Source organism: Scleropages formosus, chromosome 22 (assembly GCF_900964775.1).
Source record: "Scleropages formosus chromosome 22, fSclFor1.1, whole genome shotgun sequence".
NCBI classification, from domain to species: domain Eukaryota; kingdom Metazoa; phylum Chordata; class Actinopteri; order Osteoglossiformes; family Osteoglossidae; genus Scleropages; species Scleropages formosus.
In genome coordinates, this window is record NC_041827.1 from 18,056,785 (window position 1) to 18,083,802 (window position 27,018).

The following is a 27,018-nucleotide window of genomic DNA, read 5'->3' on the forward strand; positions in this document are numbered from 1 at the left end:
GTGTCCACACCGTTGAGTTCTCCATCAGCCGCGCACACTTCTGAGCTGAAAGGTCAATTAATTATGAGTTAAATGGTATTTTTGAACACAAGTAAACATTTGCTTAAGGGTATTAGGAGGCAAAGCATGAAGTGTGGAACTCAAAACCCCCCGGGTGGAATAGGAGCAGCTCTGAGCTCATAGACACTGCATTCATGGCCTCAACAAAGTGGGATTCTCTGAGCGCCACTGTGTGTGTGTGTGTGTGTGTGTGTGTGAGAGCGTGAGCGCACGTTTATTTATCTGACTTGCTTGCACAAAGCAACTTAAAATGTTCTACAATCAACCTTACAGTGTTTTACCCATTTACACACCGGGGTACACTTCAGGGTAAATACCATGATCAAGGATACTATGGCAGAAGATGAGATTTGAACCCAGGTCCGTCACTCACTCCAACCACTGGTCTACCTGCTCTGCAGTATAAATGTGCTACAAGAGCCTGTTCTGTCCAACTAGAAGCACATCTAAAAAAAATCAATAAAATAGCATGTGGTAAACAGACTGGTAAACATGGTACGGATGAAATAAGACAAAACGACATATAAATAAGACAGAATTTTCACTCTACGGGTTTCAGTGAGTACAGAGTACAAGATGTCCTATATTATTCAATATTTTAATAAATATGATAAGGGGAGCATACTTAATCTGACAGCCCACCTTCAGTGTGATATAGAGGACAGCAGGGGGCGTAGTGGTTAGAAGCATTGTCTTGGAATCAAAGCACCTGGCTTTGAACCCTATCTCCTGCTGTAATTCCCTAGATTAAGGTACTGGTACTCATGGTAGCCTGAACTGTAAAAATAAAAATTATCCTGCTGTATAAAAGGGTAAATCAGTGTAAGCAGCTGAACAGTGTAAGTTGCTCTGTAGAAAAGTGTCAGATGAGCATGTAAATAGTAACAATGACAGCTGTTAAAGAATTATTTGTTCACTGAAGTGGTGACCTGGGAGGATCCCCCTTTTTCAGTTTGACCTCCCTGAGACGGTCACCCCACACACACGCACACGCACACACACACACACACACACACAAACACACAGAGTGTCCTCACCAGTGGTTGTGCTGCTCCAGCTCCAGGTGCAGGAGGGACGTCGTTCTCTCCGAGGTGCACTGCAGGCACCACATGGCCAAAACACTCTGGACACCTACCGGCTGCCCCCCACCCAGCCGCGTGGAGCCCCCCCCAAGTGGAGCGAGCCGGCAGCGCAGCAGAACAACGACGAAGAGGAGGAGGAAGAGAAGAAGCAGCAACGAGGCTTTGGGCTCAACCCACTGCGGCAGCGGACAGCCCCTCTGGAGCGAGTGCGTACGTGTGTGTGTGTGTGTGTGTGTGTGTGTGTGTGTGTGTGTGTGTGTGTGTGAGTCAGTCCAGTGGGCTGGGCTGGACTGGGACTGGATGTGTGAACTGGAACTGGAGGAAGAAGAAGAGATGCAAACTATACAACGGAGGGACTGAGAAGAGCCACTTGGACACAGAGGACTTGGAGACCCCACTGCGGGACATCAGGGACTGGGACTGGTGGAACTGGTGGGAATGGTAGGAGTGATAGGAGTGGGGCTTGTTGTGCTGGGCAAGCGGCTCTATAAAGACACACAGTTGGGGTCTAGGCGGCTGGAGGCGAACAGTGAGGCCCGTCTCCGCCATATTTCAGAGTCCCTGTCCTTCCCGAAATAAAAACGCCTCCCACTCTGCAAACGTGAATCTCCAACATCAACCTCGAACCCCTGAGGCCCATCGCAGTCCTCCGCCCCCGATTCGCTGACTCCCCAGGCTGGGGGCAGACAGGAGGCACCGAACGGCACAGCCGACACAGTCGTTTCTTAAAGGGATGGCGCTCATTTTTACCTGGGATGCCCTGGAGGGGTGCCGCAACCTGACCTTCAAACAAAGTCAGGCAGTGCAGTAAAACCGCCCGTGCGCTTGCTCCCCGCAGCTCTTCGCCGTCCCCCAAGTTAAATAAACTCTCCTTTTTTGCTGCAGGTCAGATTAACATCACAAAGCTATTTTTTTAATCCCTCCAAACTGGGATTGATTTTTTCCCTCCCATTTCCTTACATAATGAGGGTGGCAAGGACCTCAGGCATTTCCCCCTAATTACATCATTTCCCAAACAACGGGCGTAGGCTTGCCATGTCCTAGATGGTATCGGGGGGCGCTCTGGGGCAGGGTTGATAACGGCCCCCGCATTGTCGGAGGTGCCCCTCCCCCACATTGGGCATTTTCAGCAATAATGAAGGATGGTGTTGAAGAGTATTCCCAGGGGTTCGGAGTTTGGAGAAGCCCTGTCAGCGGAACGTTGAGCCGTCGGAAATGGTCCCGGTGCGGAACAGAAGAGGAACGTACATCACAGCCTTCTGCATTTGCGGGGAGGATCAAAATGAAAGGTCAGCACGGGCTCATATGACCATGACCGTGACTGCTCTATAACCACTGGTGCTGCCATGACATCTTGTTTAGCATCCTGTCTCTCGTTCTGTCCAGTCGAACACGTTCTGGACCATCTCTTACATGTTCCAAAGAAACATCCTCTTCGAGTGACCCCAGTTTCCGCGTTCGATGCTCAGAAACAGGCAACCGTGACCGAGCTCTATTGTACCCTTGTGACTGACAGCTAGCTGGTGACCCCTCATTACCCACAAAGCCCTGCTGGATGAGAACAAACACACGAGGCTACCAGTTAGGCCAGTGACCAGTTCTCACACAGATGGAGAGGAGCTCTCATGACATACATGTTTTGAATGGTGTGGAATATTTTATGCAGTTTATTGCAATATTAAACACGTCTTGAGCGTAGCTCTTTAAGGTATTCCTGCTTTTCTATGAAACCCCATAACCTGCTGGATAGAGAAGTATGCACCTAAAAGGGTAAACGTGTGTATTTCAGGGTGCCGGAGTGCTGCTATGACGTCCTGCTCAGAGTCCAGCAGCACTGGACTGCAATGAGGTCATAATGGTCATTATCAGCCAGTTCACCTCCAACGTGTCCTATTTCATTACATTAAATCGGCGTTTCGGGACATGTGTGGTCGCTAATGAGGAACTCATTAATACGTCTTGTTTAGTCTCCGACTTTGTGGAACTTTGTGTTCTGGCGGATGGAGACGGATCTGGCCACTGGGTGGTCAAACTAATGGACTCAGCGTAACAGTTGAAATCAGTGGAAAAACAAGGTACTTTAACCACTGCCCAAATGAATGGCGATACAGTACTGGCCTTTGGATCAAAGTTACACTGACTATATAATGAGGAGCCACAAACATTCATAAGTCTGGAACTCCATGTTCCATAAATCAGTTTTATTTATTAATTTAGCTGATGCCTTTCTCCAAAGCGGCTTGCAGTGGGAGGTTTGTACACTGATTTACCAATTAATAAATCAGGATATTTTTTATTGTACCACTTCAGGGCAGGTACCTTGATCAAGGGCACTACAGGAGGAGGAAGGATTCAAACCTGTGACCTCTGAATCCAAAGGGTACTGCTCTAACCACAACGGCGCCTGCTGCCAATCAATTACATCCATACACACATCCACAACCAACAACCTCTTGTCCAATACAGAGTCACAGTGGTCCAGAGTCCATCCTGGAAGCACAGGGTGTGAGGCAGAGTAAAGTCTTGAAAGGGCAATCAGACACACACACATAAAATGAACCATTTAGAGGCAGCAGTTTGCCCAAAACACGCCTTTGCACTGTGGGAGGAAACCAGAGCACCCGGAAGAAACCCACGCAAACATGGGGGGAACCTGCAAACTCCACACACACCCAACAGCATTTGAACCCACATCTGAGCGTACAACCCAAATTATCTCTGGAGATCAAGAGTGTTCAGTAAATTTTGAAAACTTCAGCGCTTTACTCCAAAGTCCTTGTTCATCCCGCAGCATGTTCATCTGTGTGTAGTTTCAGCCACAAGCTTTTCACTGCCTAATAAAGAGGCCATAGAAAGTAACTTCCAGCAACCACAGTGACCTCAAACACTTGTGTTTTTATCTCACATACTGTTTGCCTTGTCAATAATTACAAGCGCTTTAATGCACCTGCACATCGAAACCACCGCACATCTCATGGGCACAATGATAACGGGGAAAATCAACTCATAGGCAATTCAGAAATTCATAGGGAAGCTGGGGATTATACTGTGATGTGATGGATGCGAAAAGGCACAAGCGCTGCTTGTTAAAATGTCCCTGGAGACGCAGCTCTGCATCCCAATCAGTGTAGGAGAGCAACTCTCATCTGCTTGTCCTTTTCCTTCAAGGCCAGTCTTCATGATGGTCCCCACGATGTTGGGGGTCCCACACAGAGGGTCCCAAACACAGCCAAATGCAGGACAGACAAGGGATGGACAGATGCCTGACTGCTCCTTCAAAGTCTATCTCGAGAAGGAGGGCTCAAACAGCCTAACACCTAAACTGTATCCTCTAACCCCTAACCGTAACCTCTAATCCCTATCCTCTAACCCTTAACTCCTAACCTTTAAGCCCTAACTCTTACCTCTAACCCCTAACCCTAACCCCTCACTCCTAATTTCTGTCCTGCTACCTATGGCTGCAGCACTCATGTGACTCTTTGCTTCAACAGCAGGTCACTTGGGAATCAAAACATCCACCCCAACAAACACAAATGTACATAATACACCTCTTTCCTTCCGATGCCAAACTACACCAATACAGATTAGTGAGACACAGCTCACACACATTGCAGAGGCAGCAGGTGGCGTAGCGCTTAGAGCCAGTGCCTTGCAGCTGAAGGACCCGGAAGTGTAGGTCTCTCTCAGTCTCATCAACAGCCCCCCGCGCACCATCTCATTAGTGCCGTCACGCCACAGATCATGTCTCTGGTGTGCTGAGCTCGAGGATGTGACGCAGCATGGACAGACAGACAGCTCTATCAAGGTTGCTAGAATGACAAAGAATGAAGAAGAAAAATGAAACTGCAGACCTGGAAAAACTTGGGGATCGGAACATTGCAAAAGAGAGAGGGCCTTTCATTTCAGCACTAAAACATGCAAAACAGACAGGACAAACAAAACAATCGCTGTGTATGTATGTTCCGTGCTCCTCCTGCATACCAACAGCCTCATACAACCACAGGCATTTAAAGAACAACTGAATGAAAGAAACTTTATTAACCCCAGCAGGAAATGCACTTTGGTTGCAGCAGTACACAACATACACCATACATACACACACACGCACGAGAAATAGAAAAATAAGTTAGAAGCAAAAATGCCTCTAGCTGAGAGAAAAATGTTCAGATGAGTCCCATCAGAGCCCTTCAATCTGCAACCCACAGCGAGGGTCCGCCCACATGGCGCACACCTCCCAAGACCCTCATCACAGCAAGACCATTACCACGGCGACATCACGAGGTTGAACTGACAAGATGCAGACACATGTCCGGGAGTGTGTGGGTGAGGAGGGGACAGAGCAGGGGCAGATGGGCTCTGAGATGTACTAAGCCCCGCCCCATTATTCTCCCACCGCCGTAGAGCCTTCGTTTACCCTCATTACAGGGGTCACCTAGCTCATCCAAATAAACGAAGTGATCACTTGTGCAGCATACACACTTGCACACACACCTGATACTCACAGGGAGGACAAACCTCAGGAGGAAATGCTGACCCCACTCATAAGCCACCCCTCCCTCGGGCCCGACACACACTGGAGCTATTGATGGCACAGGGTGTTTAGGTTGGCAGAGGACACAAAGGGCGCCTTTCTCATACCCGGTGCATGGGCAGGACGGCCCAGCACAGGTGTTGTGTCTGACTGTGGGGCTTCACTGCAGCGTCCCTTTGGCTCGTGCCACTGCATCCCTGATGTGATTCGGGACCCCGAGCGGCCCCCACAGGCCCTCAGCAAGTATAACTCAATGCCACCAAATAAGAGTTTCCTTTCACTGCTCAAGAAGAGCAGCTGCTGACAAAAATAAACGCGGTAAGACTTCGTCATAAAGAAGGTCAGAGCGTTTATCCGAGAAGCTCAAACTCAGACAATTAACTCAGTAAATTAAATATCTGTGTAAGTGATTCTGAACAAACTGCACTCTCAAAGAAATGATTTTGTGTTATTAACCAAATCACTTATGGGGGCAGATAAAAATGAAGGTTTGGTTCAGTTCAATTTTTCAGCAAAGAAAGAAAAGCGTTACTCAGAAGGCACTTGTGAGTCATTTTTCCAATCATTCATTCAGTAAGATTTAAATTCCTTTCTTTTTTTAACTAACAGGCCTAGAGTTTAGAAGAAAGAGCGAGAGGAGGAACAGTATTTCATCGCTTAATTTTTCTCTCTTTTGCAGACGAGGTGACAGAACACATTGTTTTTTAATGACCTCCTGCTTCGGAGAAGAAGGTTATTACGACATTTATTATGAAATAATCAGGGCTTTGAAATATGTGTCGGTATATATAATTGATTTTAGTTGCACATGCGACATATTTCATGCCAGAGCATTGTGACGGATTCCCGAGACAGATGGCAAAGTCATTTCCTTAAGCTTAGAAGATCATGTGGAAAGGTCTGAAAGGATGAGCTTGAAGGTTATTTTTCATGAAGAGCAGGGACTGGAAATGTGTCCTCCTTCTTTCAAAGGAGAATGAACATGTTTATACAGTTAACACATGCTGGAGATGTCTGTTTGTTAAGCTTTTACTTGCTCTGATAATAATGCTGGCACTGCACACGCTCCTCAGCTTACAAATACTGTCTGGACCAGACGTCCGTTCATAACTAGTTTTGTTTGTAACTCCAAAATTACTTTTACCACTAAATTGTAATTGTGCTGCAAAAGCTTAACAACACAAATTTCCTGTGATTTATTTACGCGTTAGGTTCTGTAAAAAACTCAGTACATAGTAATCAATAACTACAATAAATTAAAATACTCTGTCAAACTCATTATAAATTTTTTAAACCCTTGAGCAAAATTAAAAATAAAAGTAATAAATAGAAACATGTTTTCTACACAAACTCATTTATCTGATACTCTTCTCCAAAGCAACTTACAACATTAAGACACCTACAATTATTCACCCAGCTATAGAGCTGGGTAATTCTACTTGAGTCATTTAGGGTAAGAACCTCACTCAAGGGTACAACACCCAGAGATGAGAATCAAACCTGCAACCTTCAGGACCAAAGGCAGGAGAGCTAACCACTACAGCACCAGCAATGCCACTTTCCATACTCTCTGTCTACTGATTCATCCCATGAAGATCTCTGATGCGCCTCATCTTGTTAGTGATCACAGATACTCAAGGACACCAGAAATGAGCTGTAAACACTGTGAAATTGAGTTGAACCAAGGAACTCTCTCACACACACACACACACACACACACACACACACACAGTTTCAGAACCGCTTGTCCCATACGGGGTTGCGGGGAACCGGAGCTTACCCGGCAACACAGGGCATAAGGCCGGAGGGGGAGGGGACACACCCAGGACAGGAAGCCAGTCCGTCGCAAGGCACCCCAAGCGGGACTCGAACCCCAGACCCACCGGAGAACAGGACCATGGTCCAACCCACTGCGCCACCACACCCCCCCCCAAGGAACTCCGGCACCCCTATTCTTACTGAGTGCTCATTACTGCCACCTGTCGACTCAGATGGTAAACACAGGTTGTGTTCACTGCTCCACACTGAAATTTTACAAGTGAAGGATATGCAATTAAAAATAAACTGTACATCTAAAAAAAATCTTTGAAAACTCTTTAATCCATTGTTTAAAACACAAGGAGCCAGCATATTAGTACTGTTCAATGCAGAGAAAACATTTAATGATTTAACTCAAACCTTGTGAATAAACCTACGTTCAGCAGGGCCCGTTCGGCAGACATACCCTGTACACCATCTACTCATTAATACACACAACAACTTCCATTCAACAGATGGAACCAGAAGTGGCCGGGGGGAGTGAGCGCCGAACATTTCTCTAAACATTTCATCATCCCTTACATTCAGGCATCCCCCTCCGCTTCTGAAGAAACAAGTAAAACACGGCCATATCGACTTTTACTGTGGCTCTCGCTGTCGTAGCACGGCGGCAGTACAGCATTCACACAAACACTCACTGAAGCTGACATCAGAAACCGAACAGCCATGACTGAGCACTGTGTCCTGGAGTAGGATCTACACTCAACACACCAGAAAATCTTCTTAATAAATATATCTGTGGATTATGAGTGGTCTCTATGACAAACGACACACTGTAACAGTAACTTTCATTCCAACCGAGTCCAAATTTACATTTATTTATTCATCTGATGCTTTTCTCCAAAGCAAAGCATAATCTTAAGATACTTACACTGATTTACCCCTTGACACAGCTAGGTAAATTTTACTGCGTCCGTTCAGGATGTCTTGTACCTTGTTCAAGGGTACTACAGCAGGAGGTGGGATTCAACCCCACATCCTTTAAGTACAAGACACAAGTGTTAACCACTGCACCATCTGCTGGCCAAATGGGTAAATAATTATATATATATATCTTAGAATTGTAAATTGCTTTGGAGAAAAGTGTCAACTAAAGAAATGAATGTAAACATTGTAAATCAGTTCCCAGTGAACACATTCCAGTCTACAGTGCAAATAAAAAAGTATCTAGCTCTGCAATGAAAAGAGTGAAGCAAACACTCAGATACAGTCGACATCGAAGCTGAGATCAGCCAAACTCAGTCCAGCCTGGGCGTCGACCCCATAATGGATCTCAACCGTGGTCCTGCTTACCGTGGTACAGAGCTTCAAGCAGAGCAGGCAGCGATGTAATGGACGCGGCACAAAGCAGGTGACCCCGGTCGACCCCAGACGGCCCGGGCAACCCCAGGCCGCCAGGTGTTCAGAAGTTCTGCGGTGGAAACGCGCTGCTTGTTAACCCGAGGAACGCCCTACCCTGCGGTAGCCTGCAGCTGTCTGACACGTGAGCCGACCTCTGCGCGCAGCCGCCCACGCGGCACCGTGGCCCCAGCAGGAAGTGCTGGTGTTTTTTCCATCTGTGGCACACGGGTGTGACACAGCAGCGATGATAAGCAGCCCGGATTCCCAGAAAGAGGTTGAGAAACAAGGATAATTACACACAGAGCGAAAGCGTGGGGCGTGAACACGTGACCGTGTAGTCAAAACAGTTGTGTCTACTGCTGACAGACCCACATAATTTATATGTCAACATAATTAGTACCAACAGCGTTCATGGTCAGAGGCTTTCTTATTCACTTGATCATAAGGGCAGCAGGTGGTCTCCACTCGATGGACCTCGGTTCAAATCCCACCTACTGCTATAGTACCCTTGATCAAGATACTTACCTTGAACTGATACAGTAAAAAATTAACTTAAATTAACTTAAATTAACCACAATTAGGGGGGCGCGGTGGCGCAGTGGGTTGGACCACAGTCCTGCTCTCCAGTGGGTCTGGGGTTCGAGTCCCGCTTGGGGTGCCTTGCGGCGGACTGGCGTCCCGTCCTGGGTGTGTCCCCTCCCCCTCCGGCCTTACGCCCTGTGTTACCGGGTTAGGCTCCGGTTCCCCGTGACCCCGTATGGGACAAGCGGTTCTGAGAATGTGTGTGTGTGTGTGTGTGTGTGTGTGTAACCACAATTAACTTACATGAACTCTGGAAGACTGTTATGTTTTTTGGACCTTTTGCCTTTTAGCTGTGTTGTCCACTAGTCTATATTCATCTTTTTCAAGCATATGGATTATATATATAGTTTATTACACATCTCTGTATTTTTGAGACCCTGATCTGTTCTGTTGCTAATTAAAAAATACACAGCTGTATAAATTGGTAAATCACTGTAAGCTGAATTGGATGAAAGTGTCAGATAAAAAAAATGTAAATGTAAATATTCATCTTAACACACAAAAAATGCAAAGTGGGGTGCGGTACAATAGGGACAGAACTGTCCTCTTTTTTTGCAAAACTTGTAAGAGCAAACATTTATTTTTTTTTTCAGATGATGTTATATTTGACCAAGCTGCTTACACCCATCTAAGCAGCAAGGTAATTTTTACAGCATCAGCTCAGGGTAAGCACTTTGATCAAGGGCACTATAGCTGGGAGTTGGAGTCAAACCTGTGACACTTGAGGGCAAACGCAGTGGCTCTAGTCACTACACCACCTGCTGGCATGATAAAGGTGCGTATGCACAAACACACATACGCACATGGACACACACAGACACACATCTGTGATGGAAAGTGACAAAGACTGCGCGTGTAAAGAACAGAAGAAAAAAAAAAGACTCCGAAACGTCTGTCCTGGTTTTTAGTTGTAGGTTCTGGCTGTGCTAATCTCAGAAGGACGTTGTCAGCGTCAGGAGCAGCCAACTGCTGCAAACCTCAGTCTCCCATGCAGACCATAACGATCCCACATCTTGCTAGTCTCAATCTCAGGCCTTGTTAATCTCAAACACACTTTTAGAGTCTAAGGTGCAGCCCTTGTTAAGTTCAGACCTTGTTAGTCTTATAAGCATGTTTTGCTACTCCCACGTGGAGCCCTTGTTAAATGGGTCTCAACCCCATTAGCCTCAGGCCCAGACTTTGTAAATCCCAGGATTAAAACTGTTAGCCTCAGATGCAGAGGTGTTTCCATGCACTAAACTAAGAAAGAAGCGGAAAGGCAAACAATGTTCAGCACAGGTGTAACGCTGTGTAACAATGTCGCTGAGGAGATCTGTATTCTTCCATCCCTCGTGCTCCACCCTCCATTACCTACACACTGTCTGGAGCGTAGAGCCACACACACACACACACACAAGGGGGCAGGGGAATGGAACTCACTCGGTGCCGGTTTGCCAGTGCTACTTTCAAGGGTACAGGGGAAGAGAACTTTCCAGACACGGTTCAGACGAGAGAGACGAGCATCCTAATGAGCTTGCTGAGTGCGACAGGTGTGCTGTCCACCTTTTCATAATAAATCCACAAATTCCGCCGTGATCTATGAGTCACTGAGAGTCCCTGCTGTGGGCAGGAAGCAGAAGCGAGCACAATGCAGACTCTGCTGTCCAACAGCAGTTCAAGTCCACAGGCAGAATGTTAACTACTTTCATCCAAGGTGACTTAGAGCATCAAGTTTACACATTGAGCTACTTACACTGATTTACCCATTTATACAACAGGGTAGTTTTTACCCACATCAATTCGGGGTAGCTCGATCAAAGGAATTACAATAGGAAGTGGGATTTGAATGTTGAATCTTCAAGTGGAAGGCTGACACTTTAACCACTACACCACCTGGTGGGTCCATATTGAAACTCTGATCATTGACATCCCAGAATGCAGCAGGAATAGTTGCATTGTGGGAAACAGAGTGTACTTTTCACCAGAAGGCTAAATGCTAAAGTCCAAGGGGGTCCTACTCCTGAGGTACTCAACGCAAACTGTTTCCGGAGAAGAGATCCAGGTGAATAACTGGATTAAAGTATAAGTGGTGCATATGATAGCCCAAGGCTCAACGGGAACAGCGGCTTTCTCCGGGTACTGATCTGCTCGTCCAAGGAGCCTCCCCAGCAGCAACATCTCAAACGGATTGAGACGTTTCCACCATAAGCCTGTTTCTTGATGCAGCCACCAAATGACACTGGTGAAGCAGGACCTTGAGACCCCTCGGTGCTCACTGGCATCCCCACTCTAAAGGGCTGGAACCAAAGGGGACGGCACCCACACGACAGGCCTGGCGGCAGGAAGGCGGCTTTTCCACGAAGGCTGGAAAAAGAGCTCATTTACTGTTTTCTCTGGCAAAGGATGGAGGAACAGGAGGTATGCAATGACAGCCAGTATATGTGTGTGTGTGTGTGTATGTGCTTGGAAAATGGAAAAATGCCACCAGTCACTGGACCGTGTCACACTGTACGTATTCCCCAACAGTCAAAGGAATTTTTAAACAACGGAATCCATGTACAGGACCGTATATTTAACACGAATATTAACACAACGCCTGATTTTTCTGGAAAACTGGCAGCACCCAGGGGCACTAGAGAGCGAGCCTTCACACAAGTCAACGGTTTGAAACACAGGGTGTCTATGAAGTCCTTGCACAGTGGGAACTTCAGCTCTAATTAAGACCTTAAAGAATCCGTATAATGCGATGGAGGGAATCTATTCAACTTTCAACATAACTAACTGTGGAAATGCTAATTTTCGACATGTCCATCATCATTTTGGATCAACTGACATTTTCTTCAACTAAAGTCATTCTCTACAGTGTAAGTGTTATTATTTGGAAAATAAAAGACAGAAATTATAACAAATTAATTATTAATTTTATTTAAATCTTGAATAACCCCCCTCCCTGCACTTTACAGATTGTTTATACATGTCACTTGACATTATTGTATATACCAGTACCAGTATACCAGTAACTGTCGGAGCCAAACCAGAGGGAAACATGATGCAGAGCTGGGGCAGCAGGTGGTGCAGTGGTTAGAATCAATGAAAAACAGAAGCCAGGTTTGACTCCCTGCTCCAGCTGCAGTACCCTAGAGCAAGGCACTTACCCTGAACTGAAAGAGTAAAAATTACCCTGCTGTACAAATGAGTATATTATTGCAGGTAGGTTCATTTACAAACCATATCGTGAGTCACCTTGGTCAAAGGCAGCAGCTAGATAAAAGTCCAAAATAATTTTTTCCACCCAGAGGTCTATGACGGACCCAGGGATGACCGTCACGCTGCTGGTGTCACAGGAAGGCTCTGTGCTAAACTGCTGCCAGAGCCCTGGGCTGTTTCCTGAGGGCCCCGTGTGCCACCTCCCCAGCGTTTGCCAAAGGACCGTAGAACACAAGGGGCTCTGTCCATATCAAGGTTAATAATCACAGCCTGGCGCAAACATAGAATGAGTCAGCACAGCTTATTACAGAAATTACACATCAGAAAATCCCTCGCAAAGATTTAATATAAAAATGAAACTTTTGGCAGCGGACAGCAGGAGAGCTCATCATTATCCTCCAGCTCGATGTGGTCCAGTTCCTTAAATTAAGTTTCTAATGATGGCACGTGTCGCCACGACAGGTCACCCGCAGAGCAGCAGCATCCGTTGCTCTCTGACAGGATGCCACGGCTTTTAGCATAGTTAAGATTATTGCAACAGAGCCACAGCTCACATGACAGGGTGGCTTCATGCAAAAAATTCCTGTTGTGAGGGGATAAAAATTACCATTATACACACACTTTCTGAACTGCTTGTCCCATACGGGGTCACGGAGCCTACCCGGCAACACAGGGCATAAGGCCGGAGGGGGACACACCCAGGACAGGACACCAGTCCATCGCAAGGCACCCCAAGCAGGACTTGAACCCCAGACCCACTGCAGAGCAGGACCTGGTCCAACCCACTGCACCACCTATTACCCTCATATTCAGTGGTAAAGAAGTAAGGGTATAAGAGTGCTAGCTGAAATTAAAAATTAACCACGAGGCATTTTTTGTGCGTAAAATTGACAACTCTTAACATATTGTATAATTTTTGTAACAAAAACGTTCGATTTTATCCCTTATTGTCCAAATTCTTAACACTGCATCAGGAATTGTGCAGCCGAGTGAATAAATGCTGGACTGCTGGTGTCGCTTTCAGATTCTTAAACCACAAGAGAAACACTTCATTCATAGTAATTCGAGGACGTTTGTGTTATAAGAGCTATGATTTAAATAACTGAGTCAAAATTTAAACATTTATAAACTTTCTAAACGTTTGCCTGGATTCTGCTGTTTTCATTCAGTTAGGCTTACCATAATCAGCGTTGTGATTGGCTGCCACTGTCCATGTGACAGGAAGTAGGAAGCAGGAAGTGCATAAAGTAGATGGTTTTGTTACGGGAGAAGCATAATGTCTATAAGTTTTTCGGAGTGAAACACATTAGGAAGAGAATAAAATGCCTGTTGTGGAAGTAAAATTACCATGCTAACAGGGACAAATGCCTTTGAACTGAATAATAAGCCTGCTGTACAGAAAAAATGGTATATATTTTCGTAAGCTGCTGCATTGGTTTTGCTTTTTTTGCACGGGCCCTGTTACATGAGGGACAAGCAAACAGCCTTATTCACATGAGCAGAGGAGAGTTCAAAGGCTGAGGGTGCGATTTAAGTGTGATATAGTGCAAAACAAGAAGTGTGAATCACTTTACACACTTCACGAACCATAGTTCCCTCAGCACTCCATTGGCTAATCGCATTTGAACGTCATGCTTTTCCACATGACGGGGTGCATTTCTGTCTTAATGGCAGCGCCGCGGACTGCTCTTCCTCTAAAAATTTTTCTAAGGACAGTTATCGATCAATCCCAACATCGATCTGCCGCGGCATCAAAGGCAGCTGCGGGCATTTTTTGCTTGATCCCAAGACAAAAGTCACTGCAAACCATTAGGGTGGCGCCAGCCAGCTTCTTTAGTGGCTGCACAGCAATGTCTCGTTTTGACATGATGAACCACTTTACAAGTTCAAACTGCAAAAGGCTCTATTTGCACAGAGGTCACAGTACAAAGGAAGCAGGTGGTGTAGCGATTAGAGCTGTTGCCTTGTATTCTGAGGACCTGGGTTTGAATCCCACCACCTGCAGTGGCTCCCTAGATCAAGGTATGCACCTTGAATGGATACAGTAAAAACTACCCTACTGTACAAATGGGTAAGCTCATTGTATGAAGCTGTATGGCAATTTGCAGAACAGTGTGAGATAAATGATGGTTAATAAATATAGTTTATTAGAACCTTAATATACACATTTAACAGGCTACGTTGCTTTGGAGAAAAGTGTTGGCTAAATGAATCACTGTAAATGTAGTGGTGACACTTTGACAGGAAGTATGTGACCCCAGCTCCGTCTCTAATATTTAGGCAGGAAGAGGAGTGTGGCACACAGCGCTGATCAAGACTAAAGGGGTGGGCCGTGATCCGCCACACGTTTACCGCGTGACTCAAGCAGCTGTTCCCGCACCCATATCGGCCTCACCGAGGCTCACGATGTCCGTAGGCCGTTTTAGTGCCACACGACTCTAGTTTTCCGTGGAGGGAAAACAGTGGCGATCAGGTGGGTTCTTGCACAGCCAGTCTACCGCCATCGGTCACGGCACATGGCTGTCTGTGGCGATCCTGGGCACTGACCTGTAACGGCCAGTGCCACACGTTGTGTCTGTTACTCTCAAAAGCAAACACATCAGAAGCTGCTCAAGGCTCTTTCAAGGGCATCGATTCCTCTGGATGGTGATTCACAGTCATCACAGCAAAGTCTTTACCGTTTTTACTCGTCAAACTGAAGCTGAAACAAATTATCACGCAGTACAGATTTCTGGGGAGGGGTCAAAAAAATCTCATGCATATAACTTTATGAAAAAGCATGTGTCAGTGGTTCGTAACTACCCCTTTCCTGTAGCACTAAAGCAATGTAGATTTCCTAAAAAAATGAAAAATGACACTATGACAAACTAAAATGATGACATACTAAAATATGAGACAGCAGGTGGCATAGTGGTTAACGTTTAGATCTTTGGTTGCAGGTTGGAATCCCACCTCCTGCTGTTGTAACCTTGATCAGGGAGCTTACACTGAACTGACACAGTTAAAATTACCCTGCTTTGTAGGTAAGTAAATCAGCGTAAGCAGCTTAATGCTGTAAATTGCTTTGGAGAAAAGTACCAGATAAATTTGAATGCATTCAAACAGCTGTATCAATCTTTTCCAATATGCAGATGTGAAGAAATACATGTGTGCAAAGCAACACTGGTGAGAACAGGAAATCCTGCAAGACTGAAATTTGGGGTCACGGAGAATTCCGCTACTGTCGCATCATCAGCACATTAATGCCGCCTGATCTGTGCCCACGCCGCCCACCCTGACCTGGGGACGAGGAAACGAGCCGGCTGATGCGTTCGCATCCAACTTCGTGTGACATGTAGCACCGAGCAGAGAGGAACGTAGGCTGATAGCACTGCCTGCGCTGGGACCGGTGCAGGACCCCCCACGGCAGCCCCACTGCACAGGTAGTTAAGGAATCAACGCAAATTCGATACTGGGCGCTATTTGTCTCTGCAGGGCTCTACTGGGACATCCGGGGGACACACCCCCTGCAGGACCATACTGGAGCCGGTTTAGCTCCTGGAGCTGGTCCGGAGTACCCCCCCACCCACCCACCCATGCAGCCTCTCACAGCCGATGACATCAGCCTAGAGAAGCAGTAGCAGCAGTAGCAGCCGGTACTGGCTCCCCCCCACCACCATCACCCCAGCCCCCAGCGCTGCAGTCTGTGCTGCCGATGCAAACAGGAGCCACTGCAACGGGAGCGCGGATGCCGATGAACTATTCCCCCAGTCCCCCCACCTTCCTTTCCCATTCCAGTCCCACCTACCTGTGAGCCGGCAGCCGACGCAGCGCTGGGGAGCCGTGGAGCACAGCGGCTGGACGATCCACTGAGCGGCACATCGACCCCAACGCCAATGGGATGGGCTGGGCGGGGCGGCCTGGCTCCCCCCTGTCTCTCTCCCTCTCTCTCTATCTCTATGCCTCTCTCTCTGTCTCTCTCACTCTCTCTCTCCCTGCACCCTCCCCACTTTCCCCTTCCCCTGCTCTTTCTCTCTGATCCTCCCTCCTCCTACCTGTCTGTTTTAACCATTCCCTCTACCTCGCACCCATTCCCAGTCCCTTCTGGGCTCCAATCATCCCGCCGGTGCTCGCTCCAAGCCTCCCCACCCCTTGATTCACTTGCATCCTGACTGCCCTTTTGTCCATTTTGAAGCTGCAAGGTCAAAGGGCGTATGTCCCGTTCCTGGTCATAAGGCGGCAGTCTTGGCAGGAAAGCGACCGAGCTAAACGCCACCTTACATGAGAACGAGGATTGAGAAAAATGGCCCACTGACGTCACCAGTGCCACCGGAGCGTCCAACCGCGGAAAATGGGTGTCTTTTCTAGAAGTGAATGTGTTCCCTGGGTCGGCTCCCGAATATTCACATGGGGGTCTTCACAAGAATCAGGAGGGGGGGAATTTGCAGTCTGTAAAGGGTGTTTTGTTGGTACAACCTCAGCAGTGTCTTTTCTTTCCATCCAGCTTCCCTAATGACCCTCAGAGGTCATGGGGGGTCTCTCCTCTCACCTCCAATGTGTGGGGTTACCAGTGAAGCCGTTTTATGGTGAAAATATGACCGAGGCCTGCCAAACAGGCCCCAGCGGTGCAGTAACCACAGTAAATACGTGGCTGTTGGGCTGCTGTACCTTGTGGGACAGAACCATAAAAATGTTTCCGTTGTTCTGCAGGAAATGCTGCCCTAATTCCTCCGTTTTCCCCTAGACTGGGACAGTATTTCTGACACAAATCTAAAAACACACCGATCCCCGTCAAAATTTTTCTCAACTGCAAATCTGCTATTAAAGGAGTCCAAACAGGCTCACGGCATGTAACTGAGCTCCTTTCGTATGAAAAGTTAAATTTGATTTACAAACTGAAAGGTGTCATCCCTGGGAAATTGGAAGGAATAACAATGAGATGCATCTAATTAACTAGACAGCAATTATGCAAATGAGCTTGAGCTGCCTTTGTGGGAACAAAGTTGTTCTCACTTCTACACAGAGCCCGTTTTAGACACACGCTGCCTTTATATTCTTTCATCTTTCGGTCTGTATGCTTTTTTTCCCTGCACACTGAGCTCAGCATTAGCCAGCTGTGTCGGACCCGGGGCCCCAGGGACAGCAGCAGGGGCCCCTTGCCCTCTTCCACCTTCCTTGCTCGAACCTCTCGCCTTGGATCGCCAGGTGTCGCCCTGCCTCAAATGGGGGGGGACCTCTCTCTGCTTTTTACAGGTATTACCACTGTTTACTATTGTTACTGCATATATACATTTCACTCAACGCATTTGCCAAATTGAGGTTTGTACAGAGATATTTACACAGCAGGGTAAATGCTACTGTATCAGTTCAGAGAAAACCTGCTCGGAATCCCCCTCAAGCACCCTTGATCAAGGTACTTACTCTGAACTGATACAGTAAAAATTACCCTGTTGCATGAATGGGTAATAAAGTGTAAAGCTGCTCATCTACCACAATAAGTGACCTCGGATAAACATGTCACATGAGCATAATACGTGACAATGGCTGCGGTGAGATGTTTTGTGCCACCGAGCTGCACTCGATTCCAGACGCCGATGGCGAGTCGACACATTTGCATGCTCTCCACCCGTAACCAACAGTGATGATATGAACTATTCAAATGACTCCAACGAGGAATTTCTGATCATTTTCTCTCTTGTCTTGCGGTTTTGTAGCCCAAAGGGAATGACTGAGGAATGAGCAGTAGAGGGCGCCACCGCACAGCGGCTCCCCCGCGACCCCACGGACCGGACGCAGCAACAGGGCGGTTTATAACTGACACACGTTCAGATCGTAACGGCCAAATGGAAAGTTTAGCAGCACGATGACAACAGCACATCTATCTGAACTGGTACCAAAATGCAGTCGTGTTGCGACGATGTTCTCCGGCTCCTCTTATTTCGCTGTTTGGGAAAACGTTGCCACCCTTCCCTCGCACCACAACCAAGGGTACAGCAATGGGGTCCAGAGACTACATCGACAAGCCCCGCCCCCTTTGTCCTCTGCTCCCAGGGAAAGGGAGGACAAGGACGAGGAGACTGAGAAATCAAGCAGCAGGTTCCAATCCCACCTCCTACTGTAGTGCCCTTGATCAAGGTACTCACCCTGAAACGATACAGTAAAAATTACCCTGCTGTATCAAAGGGTAAATCAGTGTATCTCAGTTTACAAACCTCATGCTGTAAGTTGCTTTGGAGAAAAGTGTGAGACAAATGAATACGTGAATAAAAACTCAAACTCAAGGACTGCGAGGAATCATGAGAAGAACTTGGTCCGAACCCCCTTTTTTTCAACAATCGCCTTCCGAGGAAAAACTCGAGTGTCACAACGTTCACGTCACGCAACCCAACTCCAGAAGACGTGGTGAACACAGAAGCTCTGCTGAGATGTTCCAGCGTTTGACCGCGAGCCACTCGCTATTCCGACCGCAGCGATGGGAACGGAAAAAGCCAAATGGCCCACTGAAAACGCACGGCTTGCATTTTTTCACAGTATTATTTATTATACACACATCAATCTGAAGCCACCCCTCCCCCCGCGTGCTCACACACACACAACGACTGGGCCACGCAAATGCATAACTGTAAATACTATTATGAAGCACTATTATGAACACTGTTTTACCAAATGTGGCACTTATGCACATCCCGCCCCTGCTGACATTTCTAAAAATAAATATGAAGTCTGAATACTGAGGGGGATATGAACATATGCACACAACGCCTGGCATATTGCCAGCACACCGCGCTCCCGTCCCTGTGGAAGACACACTCCTCCAGAAGTGTTCATTGACTTTTCACTGGCCAGCAAACTCCACACACACATCACACGACTCCTCGAGCTGGAATTGAGTCATAACCTTTTGAAGTTACAAACGTTTCCCGGTTTATTGATTTAATTGTAGGCGGACTTTGTGACTTTGGATATACGAACAGACCGAGTTATGAACAGACTTCCAGCCTTAACTGTGTTCTTACACTTCCATCACATTTATTCATTTAGAGGATGCTTTTCTCCAAAGAAACTTACAGTGTTAATGTACCTACAATTATTTACCCATTTATACAGCTGGATAATTTTACTGGAGCAATTTAGGGTAAGTACCTTGCTCAAGTGTACTAGAGCTGGAGGTGGGAGTTGAATCTGCAACCTTTGGGTTCAAAGGCAGCCAAATCGTTCCTTCCGTTTCTCTGCAGAAGATGAAAACACAAATCCGGCTGATCCCCACAAAGCGAGCTGCTCTTTGGAAAACAACCCGGTTATGTTTCATTAACCCGTTCCTCCAATTCTTGGGTCACCGTGGAAGATCAAAACTTTTTCTCTGCAAGAACTCCAATGGTCCCAAAGACCTTCTGCTTCAGGACAAAAAAAAACATATTTCATGTGGCAGCGCAGATGAATGTGACCAGATTGACCGCTGAACATCCGAGAAAACAGATACGACAACGGTTATGAACGGGGGGTGCAGTTATTAACCTGACTGATGGCCTTGTGAACATCTATTGCTATGCACTTTTCAAACTGTAATGGATGATGATGATGATGATGATGCTGTGTAGACACACCCCCGAGAGGGACATAAAGCTCAGCATCGCCTCCTGGTGGCCATGATGTCCATTAATCCCCCAAAAGCCATTATCTACTGACTGGGATGAATCATCTGCTGTGGATCCCTAGTGTACCAGCTCTTTTTGAAAGTGCCTTGTGATTTATGTTGTATAACAAGGCACAACAGTACGTGGACGCTCACACACACACACACACACACACACACACACACACGTACTGCCACATCAAAAGCCAATCAAGCTAGATGCTTTACATTAATACAGTGAGACAGATCACTGTATGGAGGCCACCCACTGGGGGGGGGGGGGCTGTTCCACCTCCAGCTGTCTTGAACCCACACCCCCCCATGTGGCCCCTATGGCTGCACATTTACATGTTTTCATTTATTTGATACTTTTCTCCACAGCAACTAACAATGTTAACTAACTTACACTGATTTACCCATTGATGCAGCAGGGTAATTTTTACTGGATCAATTCGGGGTAAGTGCCTTGATCAAGGTTATGTAATTAAGGTTGCTCTCCATCATCCACAAATAGCAGCATTACAAATTTTGCTCTTTTTAGCAAAGTCCTCTTAGAACAAGCAGCAAAATGAAAATTAAAAAACGATCATATATGAATATAGGGCACACGTGGAAGGACGCACATCATGCATCACTCCCCTTTTCCGAGGCGGCGGCAAACAAACTCATCTGCTCCTCTTTCCTCGTTGGCCCTTGAGCAGCAGAAAGCCAGCAAGTGAAGGGGTTTGAGACCTAAAGATGTTTGAGAGCTGGAGATGCCGTGCTGACAGTGAACCATAAACTTCATGCGGGGGGGAGGGACTGTCTTTATGACATCGACATCAGCGTACACCTTTGATCAGTTTGGCATAACAGGACCGAAAAAGCACTTTGTTTTTGCGCCGGTTTGTGGAATAATTGAAATGTATCAAATGTATCACGAGCAACAGTTGTATGTAACCCTAAAAATAAAACACTTCATGGCTTATGCCCTCCTGCCTAGAGAAATACGCTTAATGTTCACAGTCGAGCTGCTTTCATCTGTCCCTCTGTTTTGTGCAGATGTTTCACTGGTACACAGAACGTAGAAACACTGGCACCAGAAATCTGTTCATAACACATTTTGTTCGTAAGTCCAAAGTCACATTAATCACTTAGTCACTTAAGTCACTTTTGTTAAGTTTTAACAAAAGATGTCCTCAAAAATTCTTATTCTTTGCTGACTGATACATCTCATAAACATGTCCAGTGTTCTGTAGCTTGTTATTGATCGTCGGCACTAGGGAACACAAGACAGGAGCTACAAACATTGAGCAAAGCAGCTGAATTAATGCGGTGCCAAAATAGGATTCCTTTACCTCACATTCCCTCCTTTAAAAAGGGAATGTGTGGAAAACAGATTGGTGAACAAAATGCAATTAAATATAAACAAATAAACTGGGAAAACTTGTATTTTTAAAAATTTGTAACAAGTGAGCCGTGTATCACCTACAGACCCAAAAAAGATGCTCTTTGATTGGCAGACTAGTCACCTGACTGTTTACTGGATGAACACGCAATGCCAGCGGCCGCGTTTGCTGCTTCCCATTTGCTGACTTAGCATTAACTGCACGGCAGCTGCGTGTTTTCTCTCGATCCCAGAGGAGCAGTGAGAGGTCACGCAGAGATGACCGGTCCTCTTCCACGGGCGCTGTTCACATGTCGGCGTGGAGCCGGAGCGATGTGAGCCGCGGCCCGGAAACAGGCGGGCGTTCCGATCACACTGTTATTCTTTCTCTTTGTTTTGGGAACTAGAATCAGAAGGAGAAAAACAGGCCATCCTGTAAGAGACACCGGTGACCTTGTTGCCGTAGCGATTAAAGAAACGGTATGAAAACAGTGGGCTCCCTATTCCGCGCTGCATACCTGCGCACACGGCTACCTGTTGGAGTCACCTGCACTGTTGCAGGTGAAGTGAACTGGCGCTCCGGGTTCCGTCGCAGAAATTCAGATGATGGGACAAAACACGGACACTGGAATACCACGGTATACAGTAGGGTAACTTAAAAGTACCTTGCTGCAAAAGGGAAGACTCAAGGCTGTGAGCTGAACCTCATGGTTTCGGGCCCAAAAGGCTCAGAACCCTCCTGAGCGGATGCCCCTGGGACTGTAGTTAAGGAGCTCGGCCACAGCGGTCAGAGTTCTGCTCTTATCTCTCCCTGCAGTGTCTGTGTGACCGCTGGCCCTGTGCTTTCAGCAGCGGTACGCCAATAACGACGTTTATAAGAATTATGTAACTGAATTTGACGGCTGCACTGTTAGCAATGACAGCGGGGTCTTCAGATAACACACACACACACACACACACACACACACACACACAGAGACACTCCCAAGGCCTCTGCCAGGCAGGAGAGCCATGGTGTTTAAGAGCCAGTTGGTGCGGCCCTCTACGCCTAAGAGAGTTACCCACAGTTACGGCTTACAGGGTGTGACCCCTCCGATGGGAAAGGTCGCCTTTCCAAACCATGACTAAGAACAGCGCTGATTTCCAACATCCTGTCGTGCAGCGGGAGACATGGAATCGCTCGGACCCCGGCAGGTGGAACGCTCCTATACGGATCTCCATGGAAACCAAGGGTTCATCAGATCCAAGATCAATGATCAAGGAGCTCTCCTCCCACTTGCACACGCCCTCACAGCCTCTCGCCATCTTCTGTGCAAGATGGAGTGACCGCTCCCTGGTCCACACTGTGGTCACCTTGGTCATGCAGTCCATATGGGCTGAAAGGTGGAGAGTGTTGACTGAGGATAACAGGATACCTGTTGTTACTCTTTATTAGACTGTCATTCAGCCAGACAGGCGGACGAATGGAAGGACAGACGAACAGATAGATAGGTAGATAGATGTGGATGACCAAAGCGTTTAATTTTCTTGCACTGGAGAAATTAATATTTCATCTGTAAGACAACTGAAAGGAATCTGAGAGCATCTGGACACCCTTCAAGAGCTTATTAGACAGTGCTACATGATCATACCTGTGAAATATTATAACCTTCTTCCCCTGTTTTATGTATGTGGATATATTGTGTGTTCTTCGCGATCTGTTTCTGCCTGTAGGTTGCTGTGAGCTGGTGCTGCTAATAAAACTGGTAATAAAAAGAGGTCTAAAAAGTATCACTAAGTTCATGATGCTGCATTACAGGGAGAGTGCCGTGTGGGAAAAAACTGCTGCTTCTGCACACAGGGGCAGGATTTCCTGTAGCTCGGCCTCAAATTATCGTGTTAAATGATTGTTCTGTTTCGTCCAGTTTGTTTTTGTTAACAACACTTTCTGATCTCAGTATGGCCACAATAAACGGCACGATATGTTATGTAAACCGATTTTAGTCTGCTAGAATTCCGTAACCCGCTCCGCCTTCCTGACCGTAGTAAAAAAGTAGTGCTCTGCTATCTTGTGTTCCTAACATCTGAGATATTAATTTACAAAGATACAACATTCTGTCTGTTATGGAGCAAAAATTTCCCGCATTTCTGCATTCTGGGTTTCACTGGAAGGGGGCATGGCGGCACAGTGGGTTTGACCGGGTCCTGCTCTCCAGTGGGTCTGGGGTTCGCGTCCCGCTTGGGGTGCCTTGTGACGGACTGTTGTTCCGTCCTGGATGTGTCCCCTCCCTCTCCAGCCTTACGCCCTGTGTTGCTGGGTTAGGCTCTGGCTTGCCGTGACTGCACTTGGGGAAAGCAGCTTCAGTCAATGTGTATGTGCGTGTGGGTTTCACTGGCAGTAAAATGCACTGAGACAGAATAGTAACACAATGAGAATGTGGCATCGCCTTCATTCAGCTCACCTACACAGTATTTACACCTCAAAGTACTAACTCACACACACTCAGTTGTCCCAGTGAGGGTCATGGTGATCTAGGCCCTATCCCAGCAGCACAGGGAGCATGGTGAAGTAGGGTACACCCTGGATGGGACACCAGTCCATCGCAGTCACCTCAAAGTAGGTCCCAGTTGATAAAAATGTAATCACCTACTTTGATTTACTGCAGCTACATCCAAGACTTTTACAAAGCCTAACCCGCCAATACATTGTGGGATCTGTTTTATTAAGCTTTTATTGATTGTGTCGATAAGCAAAGAAAGAAAGCTGCCTGAAGCTGGCATGTCTACGTGATGAACTGGTTAGTGGTGCTGAGTGGCAGCTTGTGGAGACTGTGGTTTTTGTTTTCTGTCATTTTAATTCAGTGTTAATTTAATTGTTGAAGTTAAAAAATAATGAAATAGAAGATGCATTGCCTTCATGTCAGAGGTGCACCCTGTATCATGCACCATTTCCAGGGCAATCATTCATTTAACTGACACTTTCCTCCAAAGCAACTGATGATGTTAAGGTTACAATTATTACACTTACAAGTACTTTTTTTATAATTATTTATCCATTTGTACATCAGGGTAACTTTGCCGGAGCAGTTTGGGGTGGGAACCCTGCTCGGGAGTAATATAGCCAGAAGAGGGGATTCAACCTACAACCTTCGGATCCAAAGGTAAGTAACCACTACGCCACAAGCACCACCAGGGACCTCCGTGATCTTATGCTGGGTATGCAGCTATTGATCATGGATGAATGGAAGCTTTCTTAATTTATTATAGTTATTATATAATTCATTATAGCAGTATTCTTAATGTATTATAGTTTTTCCTGTGGGTTTTACAGAACCTAACCCATTAAAAATTATTTATCTTTTACAAATTGTGGTTTCGTGTTAAACGTGACTTTAGAGTTAAAGACAAACTGAGTTACAAAGAGACTGTCGGTACCAACTGTATTCATAATGTGAAGAGCCGGTGTATTCGTGTTGATGGATAAATTGGGTTATTTCCTTTCTTTTTTGATTCCCATCGAAAAGACCAAGTTAGTTTTGTGACACCTTGCTTGAGACATCAAAAACTTTAAAAGAAAAAAATCCACTTTAAAAGGAGGGAAGGGAGAAACGTGTTTCCCATCACGTCTTCGTTTATCGAGGCCAACAAAACATGACACGCGTTACCTTACTGAAAACGGAGACGCAAATACTGAAATATTCATAAAACTTAATGAGGACTGTGAGGGACAGTCGAGAAATCTGAAACGCTCACAGTGAGACACTGAATATAACAAAGGCCCGAAACAAAATTTGCATGAATCCCTTTACCTATATACTGTATTAACACTGAACCAAATATTAATACATTACTATATACAGTATTAACATGTAATATTAACTGAATGACAAGTCCTCATCACTGGGTCCTCTTAGAGAAAATAAGACTGTCAACTGAAGGGGCTCGGACTTTGTTGTCCGACTAACCCGAGGACCAGCGATCATCGGACTGAAACAAAAAGACACAACTGCAACTGTGACCCACGGTCCACGTACTGCAATTCAGTTAAAATGACCAATGCCATCAGAAATCACTCATCATACAGTTCAATGACCTTTACACACCAAACAGCCTGTCTGCACGAGAGCTTCCAGGATCGTTCAGCACAAGGTGCGTGACCATGAAGAGCGCTGAAAAGGCGGCGATGAGGAAACTGGGAGATCCCTCGGGATTCACGCATACCCACTCGGCCACACGCTCCTACCGAACATACACTCTTACTGAACACACAGTCCTTATGCACACACACGAAAGCTGGAGAAAGGCTACGTCAGGGAGCCGGCCCAGTGCGGCACCCCCTGCTAATTCAGAAACGCCCTTACTCACCGGCTGAGCGGCCGCTGGACCCAGTTCTCCACTGACCCTGTGTCAGCTTCCAGCTGTCTGTTGGTTGTTGGTGCTGAGGGGGAAAACCGCGAGTCGTGTCCCTCCTCAGGGGAGAAGTGTAACGCCCCCAGCGCTGGGGTACATCTCCATGGGGGATGGCTCTCGTTCGGAGTTCTGATGGCCTTCCCAGACTAGGATGTCCTGGCAATGGCCCAGTGCCCTAGCTGAGTGAAGCCCCGGAGCCTGTTCACAGCACCACAGCCCACCCCGACCAGACCGCACGGCAACCCCAGGCCCCCCCCGGCACAGGAACCGGGGAGGTTTACTGCCCTATAGGACGGGCTTCTAGATAAAGGTCTGCTGCTGGAGCCAACGCCCCCCCAGCGAAAACAACCCTGTGGGTCTGTGCGTGTGGGAGGAGTGCAGCGATGCCCAGCTAGTGCTCCACAGAAACAGTAAATTAATGATAGCAGTGCAGCTCTACAGCCCAGATAGGGTAGACAGGGTTACACGGCAGCCGGTCAAAGCGCAGGACTCTCAGAAGAAAGTTCCGGACACATCTCGCCCACACTGGAACCAAGAGGCCAGACCTGCTCCGCTGGCCTTTACTGCTGCCTGCTCCGTGTGTGAGTGAGGAGGCAGGAATGTCCCCCCTCCTCCCCCCGCGGGAGCCTGTGGAGACGCCCTACTCTCCAATATCAAAGGCATCGTGTGAGAGGCGCAGCGTGCAGTCCAAACGGTATTCGGCAACATCCGCCTGCAGGGAGGGCGGGGCAAGGCCAGTACCGACACACAAGCGTACACATACACCCTAACACATCACTCTGTGCAGGGAGCTTGCACCATGCACAGGTTCTCAATCATTATTTTCCATCACTGTTACATTTATTTACGTGACACTTTTTTCCAAAGGGACTTAAAGCATGAAGCTACTTGCACTGATTTACCTATTTGTACAGCAGGGTCATTTTTACTGTATTAGTTCAGTTTAAATACCTTGATCAAGGGCACTACAGCCGGCACGGGACCTGAACCTGAAGTCCTTTGCGATTATGAGAAGGATCTAATCACTACGCCACCTGCTACCCCAGTCTTT

At 46.9% G+C, this 27,018-nt stretch overlaps 1 protein-coding gene across 5 annotated transcripts in view; it reads right to left on the minus strand.

The window, feature by feature from the left end:
• iqsec1b (IQ motif and Sec7 domain ArfGEF 1b) overlaps window positions 1–27,018 on the minus strand; it is a 186,140-nt gene that overhangs the window by 29,533 nt on the left and 129,589 nt on the right. Inside the window, exon 1 of one of the 5 annotated variants that reach the window (XM_029247790.1) lies at window positions 16,388–16,433. The exons of 3 other annotated variants lie outside the window; for them this stretch is intronic. Coding sequence is in view for 1 of the 2 variants with exons in the window: in XM_018734016.2 (XP_018589532.2) it covers window positions 1,098–1,171 (74 nt within the window). In the remaining variant the exon portion in view is untranslated. Of the gene's footprint in view, window positions 1–1,097; window positions 1,221–16,387; window positions 16,434–27,018 lie in introns of those variants that run through there. One more of the 5 variants, XM_018734016.2, reaches the window with a different exon arrangement.